Here is a 9,565-nt window from a genome sequence, read left to right on the forward strand (position 1 = left end):
ATAACTATTTTTTATTCTAGAATTTTTATTGTTGCTGCAACAATTATTATTGTTTGTGCAAGAAAAAAAAATTATTACGGAACAAAAGAAATTTGTTCTAGCAACAAAACACAGTGGCCTGGTTTATTGGGCCGACTTTAGGCCCAAAACATGGAATTCTGGAGAGGTTGGGGTGCTGTGATAGGTCCACTCAGGGTCACACGCGTGACCCCGAGCAGCACCCGTGCGAAAGAAAGCGGCAAGCGATACGCCTACGATAATTAATCTTCCAGGAGTAATTTGGGCCACGTTTTGCCACAAATTGGGCCAACAATCAACTAAATTAAATTATCTATATAATTATACTTAATGTATACATAATATTTTAGGGGCCCTTCGAATTTGGAGGCCCTGTGCGGTCGCACGGCCCGCACGGGGCCAAATACGGGCCTGGCACTAAAACAAGCTGGTGGAAAAAAAAACTAAAATAGGTGCCCGGCGCGACATGACTTTTTCAAGTAATAACCAACGATCAATATCACTGTGTGTCGTTTGTACAAACACATGGGGAGTTAACTGAAGCAATCTCAGCATCTCCTTTGTGCTGCTAAAAGACCTAAATGTCTTACAGAACCAAAGCCGCACACCTCCATGTGAGCGCTTTGATGCACCAAGCTCATCCTTTGGCTTGGGGATCCAACCACAAAGAACAAAAATAATAAAAAGAAACAAGAAGAAAGCTCATGATAAGCTGTCTGGCCCTCAGATCCATCTTCATTGTCTCGCTGATCCCAGGCCTGTGGCTTCAGATCTCTTCATGATCCTCAGCTTCTTGCAAGTGCTAGTGAACATCCTGCAGAAATATAGCAAAGACGGCCATCAGTATTCTTGTTGATAGCATCAGAAAAGGTACGGTCTGAGTTGCCTCTATAAATTAAAGACGAAGAACTTCGGTGCTTACTCGAATGGCACGTCGCCGACGAGCATCAGGTCGCCGTCCTTGTCCTCGTAGGTGACGGCGAACTCGGACAGGTTCGCGCCGCCGTTGTTGGAGGAGACGAACATGGCCTCCAGCGCCTCCCGGAGCTCCCTGTAGCCCTTGTACATCCTCAGGTCCACCTTCCTCAGGTAGGGGGCGCCGTCCATGCTCACTTTGACGAAGGAGCCGGCGGTGGTGGTGTTGGCGGCCGCGGATGGCGCGGCGTTGCTGCTGGGCGCCGCCTCCTCCTTGGTCGCCTTGCTCTGCTTGCTGCTCGCCTGGAAGCAGCTCTTCCGGTACGACCTCACCGGCGGCCAACCTACGACGGGGGCCCTGCAAGAGTTCGACATGTCGCGTGTAAGAAACCGGAGCCGCTACAAGAGGCAGTTCTCTTCTGAAATCTGAACATACGGGTGAACCGAGAGCCCGAAGGCTGCTACTACTCACTTGGCTGCAGGAGGTGCTGCCTCGACATCACGCTGGCAACTGGCCTCCTCGGCGGCGGCGGCGTCCTCCACGGCATCGGTGGTGGTGCGCTTCTTTCCCCTAGGCGTCGACGGCGCCGACGGCACCGTGGCCTTCATCTCGTCGACGGTTCCCGGGAGGCCAAGCCTGAGCTCGGTGGCCATGAGATCGCCCACGACGGTTTCCATCTCCCAACTTTTGAGTAAGCCCGGCCGGCGACGACCACGACGGCGAGTCCTCCTGGTCCGGTTGCAGTAACACGTCTCTCGATCGAGCGAGTTGCTCTGTGGTCTCTCTGCAGCTAGCTGAGAATGAGATGAGCTGGTGTGTTTGTTGGGCTTGGGGTGGCCTCGGCGGCCATGTTTTATAGGAGGTCGACAGCCGGGACGGCGAGGGCGACGGGCGACACGGACACATGCATGCGGCGACGTCCGGGGCGTGGGCTAGGCTGTGCTGTGAGGGTGACCGGGGCGCAGCCACGAGCGGGCTGCCGGGTCGGCCGGCGACATGGATTCCTCGGTCGACGGGGTCACACGGCGCGCCGGGGCTGGAGGACCCGGCCGGCGGCAGCCCATGTGGGTGGGGCCCGCCACCCGGCTGGCCGGAGGATATATACATATATGATATATATCTATAGTGTAGTAGTGTACATATGTTTATACGCTGGGTGGCTTCCCCTTTGGCCATCAATCATGGTATGCACATCTAATTTGCTCCATTAGTTGGACCGGATGGGTGGCTGGATACGCGGTTTTCCGGGTCCCGGGTTGATTTTGAATTCAGCGGGGCACATGGCGTGTTAACGGGTTGTCGATCACGGCGGTTCCGGGTTCATAGGATTTGGTGGTCCGACTGATCATCATAAGACTAGTAGTTAATTTGGGGGTGCATTGATCTCAACTGAAACTCAGGCTGTTGGCTCTTTGCATTTGTGATGTATATGCTTATCGGTTCGCAACGGGCCGATAACCCGGTTCAATAGAGATGACCAATAGGATGATCATCAAGGAGTAATAGAAAAGCTAGTGCGGATTGATTACTAGGATGCTATGATTAGAGATATCGGGGGAGCATCTCTCGCGCATTAGCTGTTCCCTTTCGGCTCTGTCCATCGCGTGGTGCATTGTCTAATGTGTATCACGGAATATAGGGGCATTGTCCATTGCTTTCGGATGCATACACGCATCTCTTTCTCCGCTTCCCACAGATCTTTGAGTAAACTACACCCAATGTTTATCATTGCGCGTCTTCTAGTTTGTACCTGGACTTTAAGGTTAGGCAACTAGAAGGAATTCTTCATTTCTTCGTGCCAGGTATATCTCCAATACATGCGTAACTGCATAAACTTTGTAGAGGCCGGAACTCGTTTCCTTTATCTAAAAAAAATCTAAAATACATGCAATTGATGATCACTTGAAAAAACAATGCTCGGCATATTTAATGGTACAACTGTTTTTCTTGGGCCAACATTTGTTTTTTTCGGGAAGTCGGGCAAACATTTTATTTAAAAAAATTACAATGGTGTTTCAAAAGCTCTAAATTAATTTGGAGTTGTGATGTAGTGAAAACTAGCTAATAACAACAGGTAAATAAAAGAGAGACACACCACTTCTAAGAAACAGCCATGAGGCGAGCAAATTAAAGCTTAGGCTACCCATGGTTCATAATTCTATCCTATCTTCATCTACTTCACTTCCTCATTGCTTTAACCACTAAATGAGATACTGTTGTTCAGCAAATCTCTCTTGCTGTTGCTGTTACACCTTTTGGTTTGGTAAAGGTCCAACAAAGCCAAGTGGGGGAGTTGTTTGTTTGAAAATCTTCACACAAAGCATATTGTTGGGTTGTGCTATTCCCTAAATAATTAAAGTGCACTCCTTAATTTGATGATGAGAACCGAATGGTCCCCCTGTGTAAAGGATTTAAGGCTCATGATACGGTATCATGGAAGTTGGGACTAGTAGAATCAAACTACATACCTTTTGGAAACCACACTTAACGAGCACTTCTAGAAAAGCAAAAGGTCAGTGCTTTCGGGAACAGCCTTGTCTTGTACGACGTAGGTAAAATCATGTCGTCCAGCATTTAAGGGCTTGTTATTTGCGGTGCCTTCTAGACAATAGTGAAGAAAATACTTTTCCTTTTTGTCATCAGTTTGTATAGGGCTAATCCCTACTCACGCAAATAAGCAAGAACTCCATTTGTCACTTTCTAGTATCTTGAAGCAAGTTTGTTCATAATCACAAACAAGCAGATGATTTGTAAAAAAAACTTTAGTAACTCTATTATGCATGATGCTCCGGACTTTCTTATTAGCTCATCACCACAACTGGTACAAGAAACATATGCACCTTGGTGTCCATGTATCCTACCAATTCAGGACACAGTAGTGAAACAAAAGAAGGATAGCAAGTTTTAGAGTTAAACCTTCAGGATAGGATTTAAATTTGACAGCAGGGCAAAATCATCTAAATCGTTTTTGTTTGTGAGAATGTAGAAATGCGTGTATTTCATTAATTAAGAAGGCAACAACATTACAACGACTTCCCTCAATGGAAAAAAAAAACATTACAACAACCTTTATGCTAACTAGCCTATCAACCCGTGCTCCCGTACGGGCTAATTAGAATTAATATAAAAATAAAGCTTATAACTAATAATTATAATTACCTATCTCACATCCTTTTTCATGAATTAAATATTCTAACACATACTCAAAAATACATATTTTTCATTATCTAGTTGTAATAGATTTCATTTTGCATCACATCTCCATGTGTGTGTTTGATATGTATTTTATTGAACCATTTGTTTGTGAATTGGTATTCTTATATTTTCCATCATATATGAATACATGGTGACACATATTACGGATAGTATTTTTATATAAATAATAACTTAAATAAAATATTAATAATGATAGAAAGAGTAATTTAGAATTTTATATAGGTGCACTTTAATATTTTGTTATAATTATAATTTAGATTCAGATTTAAAGGGTTACTTTAATAACTTTTGGTAATAATATAATTAGATAATTTATATGCAAATTTAGAATATTATTTGCATTATTTTTATTATGACATAGGTGGGTGATTTACACGAATGTTAGGGGGTTACTTAGGATTTTTATAATGGCACAGGTAAGTAATTTATATACTCCCTCCGTATTGGAAAAGGAAGTCGTTTAGGACAGCGACACGGTCTCCAAAATACAACTTTGACCTCTTATTTTCTAAAAAATATTTATAGAAAAGTGATATACTTAAACTTTTATGAAAGTATTTTTCAAGACAAATCTATTCATATAATTTTCACATTTGTAAAATCAACAATTTAAAAGTTATTGATGATTTATATTCCCAACCTTGCGTAAAACGACTTCCTTTACCAATACGGAGGGAGTACATACTTAGGTGGTTACTTTAGTCTATTTTCATAATGATGGAGGTGTGTAATTTATTAGAAAAGATAACATATCCAATGACTATTATGATTGGAGTTATCAGATTGATGGTCGGATGTTTCTGATTTTTGCAAAAATTTCTAAAATTTCTTTATTCTTTAGAGTATCCACTTAGAATCCTAGGTGGGTTCACATGAAGCCTTAAAAGAAGTCTCCAATTAGTAATAGTATGATTTGGCCCAATGTCAAACGGCAGCACACCAAAGATGAAAGCTAGGCTACTACTCGTGGTATGAATATTTGCTAACAAAAAACTCGTGGTATGAAAAAAACATAAATCATTTTCATGAACATAAAGATCTATAATGTCTACATATGTATATATGTGCACGTCATCCTTCTGGGTGATCCTGTGAGCCCGGTATGCCAGAACCTTTGTGCCAAAGTTGCCACTACAATCAACCATCTTTCGACATTGGTATGGACAATGGACCATATATTCACAAGCGAGTTCTAACCGTACGTATGCACACGTAGGCTGTATATATACACATGGACATCATGCCAAGGATAGGCGCCAAACAAAAGGCAACAAACGTCTCGGGCGATTGATAGAATGGACAAAACAGTAACGTCCAAAAGTAGACAAATATTGTGGTACAGTTTTAAACAGGTCGATCGACAACTAAGTAGCTACCCACCTCCTTGTGTTCTTTAGGTGTTGAGAACTTCAGATCATGCTCCCGATGTCGACACATGTGCAGTGCTCCATGATTTATTTTTGCAGCTAGCAAGGTGTTGACGCATTTCTGGGCCAACACACGATCGCGCTAGATCGCGCAGTACGCAGCGACGCTCCTTGTAGCGCCGCAGCACCAACCGGTCAGACCGGTAATGGTGGACCGGTCAGACCGGTCTCGCCGGGGTAGCCCGACGAGGATCCAACGAACGCCTGCCTGGGAGGGATCCTGTCGGGGCAGGCGCAGCTTGGGTTGCCCTAGGCTTGGCAGGCCAGCTAGGGCGCCCCCTCACGCCATGGAGACGAGAGACGAACAGCACATAAGGTTGGAAAAGACTAAGGCAAAGAAAAGGTAAAAAAGATAAAAGTATTTGATAGATTCGATTGGATACCCTCAATCGGCCGTGACCCTTTATATTTATAGGGTGGGGTGGACTTATCCTGCAAGGAATCCTTTTACAGATCTAAATCTACAAAAAGTCCTAATTGTACTCGGACTCCAGGTGGACCGGTCTGACCTTGTCAGACCCACCGGTCAGACCGGTCGGGGTTGCCAGACAGGCTACATGGTCCAGACCGGTCAGGCCGCTCGTAAGCACCGGTCAGACCGGTCTGCTCGACCTGTGCCAAATTTGGTCGTCAACATATGCCCCCCTGCTTTTTGGTGATACTAGCATGCCAAAAAACAAGTCTCTGGACCAAAATTGTCTAAGAACAATGATAAACATGCATCGACCATATTTTGTTCTAAGGGCGATAAATTCTATCGGCCGTATCTTGCTCTTCTTCAAGCTGATGACGAAACAACTTGTTTAGGCCTCCATACCTCTTCATGGTCGCCGACCTTGCTGGTACAACCTCTGCTTGCTGTTCCATGAACTTCTTCTTGCGCATTGGTTGCAGCCTCCTCTTTTGAGTGTGAGATAAGCCTGAGGGACACCACTGGCTGTGTATACTTAGAACCTTATTTGCTATTATTCTCACACTGTTTAGCACATGCACCGATCTTGGCCAAATTACCATTAGCAATAATCGGTCGTTGTGATGAACCATACTTTGAATATGAAATAGGATATTGTATACCATATAGTTGCATGTGCATCATGTTATAATCCAAAGACGTATAATAACAAGGATTCGGCCAAAACCATGGAGCAACCAGTCCTGAGTATGGCATAGCAGCACAGTTACCTTGAGATGGATGAGGATCCAATTACTCGTAAGATCTAGATGATGCCTTCTCATCTTTAGCTTTGTTTGGCCGTCTCCTTTGCTTCTGGGTGGCTCCCATTTTCTCATATTTGGCCAAGAGCTCCTTGAAGCTTGGCCTTATCCAATTCTTGGCCTTAGAAGAATTCCCAGATTCACTAGACGCACCGATCAGACCGGTCTTGGTGCTGGTCAGACCGGTCATACCGGTCAGACCGGTCGGGACACCGGTTAGACCGGTTCCATCAGAACCGGTCGCTTTGAGATCATCTTGCCCCCCAACCGAACTTGGTTTTTGTTCAACTATATTATTTGAAACATATTCGACATCTGGGGCAATTTGTTAAGTAGAACTAGCCGATATTTCTTCAACGGTCGGTTTTTCTATCCTTTGTGTCAAATCTGAATTTTTACTTAACCTCCCATCTTTTTTTGACACGATAGACTTGTTTAGTCACCTTATGTGTCTTTTTCTGCATAGACCGATTTTTATGATTAAAACGGTCATTGCTGGTAGGTGGTGACTTTTTAATTACCGATTCCTTATATGTAATAAAATCTGAACAAAAATATCTAGGAGGAAACGGCATATAATAGCTATAAGACCATGGAGGATAAGAATAATGCATATTAAAACAAAATTCCCATGGCACATGTAAAGATATGATGGAAAACGGCATTAACATGTGAGGATTACTCAATTGCCGATTCCGATCATAGAATTTTTGTTTTGGGACAGATTTTGCTGACTTGGATTTTTTAGACCGACTAGCATTATTATTTTGTTTTTTGGATTTAGCCGGAAGCTCTCCAAGAAAGGGCTTCGGCTTCTCCTTCTGATGCTTTCTATGACCTTTGGCTTCAATAGTTTTCCAAACACCAATCTCTGGATTTTTGGGTTTAACCATCTTAGATTTTGCTTTGTTCTGCAAAACTCCAGATGAGCCGGTGAGACCGGTCTGAAGACCGGTCTGACCGGCCGCGGTGCAACCAGAACCTTTGCCTTTATTCTGTTGCCCCCGAGCATTGAGGTACTAGTTATAGTTTCTGTGCTCTTGCTAGAGGATTTTGGGTTGACAAATTCGGCTTGAAACGGCGGAATTGTATCTTGATTAGCAACATCGCAAGTTGGCAAATCTTTGCAAGGATTATGAGTCGGCTTCTCAACAACCGATTTTTCAGGAACATGAATTGGATCAATACTCTTCTTTTTATTAATCAGCTCATCCATAAAACTAAGCAAATCAGTTATGAACTTAGCCGTGGACTTACAGTGCTCTGGTAGATCGAACATCCTCAACTCGTCGATGACAAACATCTTCATCATGATAACGCCTTGCTCCATTACCCGATAATAGTGAGTATGCAAATGTATGTCGATGTCCTTGCGTAGATCTTCAGGCAATCCTTCCAGTGTCATCATATTGTTGGAGTTTGATAGATCGGCCATGATAGCCAGATTCTCATTCCCCAGCGGAGTCGCCAATTTGTGTTGACGTCTTTCTGGGCCAACACACGATTAGGGCTGGAAAAATAGCTCGAGGCTCGCGAGCTAGCTCGAGCTCGCTTCGGCTCGGCTCGGCTCGGAGCGGCTCGCGAGCCTCCAACGAGCCGAGCCGAGCCTACTTCTCAGGCTCGTGAAAATGACGAGCCGAGCCGAGCCGGCTCGCTGTGGCTCGCGAGTCGGCTCGCGAGCTCAGTCCACTGAGGCTCATAATGGTTCATAGGTTATTATGAAACACTCTAACCCTAACCTGTGGTGTGACAATATCAATATTAATCTATATCTATGATTAATATGATTATTGTTTATTAATTACTTTCATTTCAACACATGTATGTGCTTTATATATTTATATGCACTAGTCAATGTCTTATAATGTGTATACTAAATGCATAGTATATATTTTATGCCAGGCTCGCGAGCCGGCTCGCGAGCCGGCTTTGAGCCGAGCCGAGCCTCCTCAGCGAGCTCGCCAAACTACCGAGCCGAGCCAAGCTCGGCTCGCTCATGCACCGAGCCTCGCCGAGCCTGGCTCGGCTCGGCTCGTTTCCAGCCCTACACACGATCGCGCTAGATCGCGCAGTACGCAGCGACGCTCCTTGCAGCGCCGCAGCACCAACCGGTCAGACCGGTATGGTGGACTGGTCAGACCGGTCTCGTCGGGGTAGCCCGACGAGGATCCAACGAACGCCCATCCGGGAGGGACCCCGTCGGGGCAGGCGCACCTTGGGTTGCTCTAGACTCCGCAGGCCAGCTAGGGCGCCCCCTCACGCCATGGAGATGAGAGACGAACAGCACATAAGGTTGGAAAAGATTAGGGCAAAGAAAAGGTAAAAAGATAAAAGTGTTTGATAGATTCGATTGGATACCTTCAATCGGCAGTGACACTTTATATTTATAGGGTGGGGTTGACTTATCCCGCAAGGAATCCTTTTACAGATCTAAATCTACAAAAAGTCCTAATTGTACTCGGACTCCAGGTGGTCAGACCGGTCGGGGTTGTCAGACCGGCTACATGATTCAGACCGGTCAGGCCGCTCGTAAGCACTGGTCAGACCGGTCTGCTCGACCTGTGCCGAATTTGGTCGTCAACACAAGGCCGTCTGTGTGCTATCCCATGCTGCATATGATATGCTCCTTTTGTCAGCACCAATCGATCCAAATAGATGCAAACTATCGGACCTAGATAATTGATCAGTTTGTTGTTGGTAGCTGCTGATGATCTAGCAGCTGCCTTGAAATGATGATGGAGCTCTTCACCTAATTAACACGCTAGAATATCAA

The 9,565-nt window shown here is 44.9% G+C and overlaps 1 protein-coding gene across 1 annotated transcript; it reads right to left on the reverse strand.

The window, feature by feature from the left end:
- Positions 1-489: 489 nt before the first annotated feature.
- Positions 490-1,766, reverse strand: LOC120693226 (auxin-responsive protein IAA12-like). Its single transcript, XM_039976635.1, has 3 exons — positions 1,406-1,766; positions 941-1,291; positions 490-832 (listed from the first exon to the last, which is right to left on the reverse strand). The coding sequence occupies exons 1-3, from the start codon at positions 1,609-1,611 to the stop codon at positions 754-756; spliced, it is 636 nt and encodes a 211-aa protein (XP_039832569.1). The 5' UTR covers positions 1,612-1,766; the 3' UTR covers positions 490-753.
- Positions 1,767-9,565: the final 7,799 nt, after the last annotated feature.

Source organism: Panicum virgatum, chromosome 9N, assembly GCF_016808335.1.
Source record: "Panicum virgatum strain AP13 chromosome 9N, P.virgatum_v5, whole genome shotgun sequence".
Taxonomy (NCBI): Eukaryota; Viridiplantae; Streptophyta; class Magnoliopsida; order Poales; family Poaceae; genus Panicum; species Panicum virgatum.

What these genes read in the sequence shown, in the direction of transcription:
- LOC120693226 (XM_039976635.1), bottom strand. Translation starts at nt 1,611, where the DNA reads ATGGAAACCGTCGTGGGCGATCTCATGGCCACCGAGCTCAGGCTTGGC. An exon ending in GCAGCACCTCCTGCAGCCAA is followed by an intron (nt 1,292 to 1,405) that starts GTGAGTAGTAGC and finishes GAACTCTTGCAG; the next exon opens with GGCCCCCGTCGTAGGTTGGC. An exon ending in GTCGGCGACGTGCCATTCGA is followed by an intron (nt 833 to 940) that starts GTAAGCACCGAA and finishes ATATTTCTGCAG; the next exon opens with GATGTTCACTAGCACTTGCA.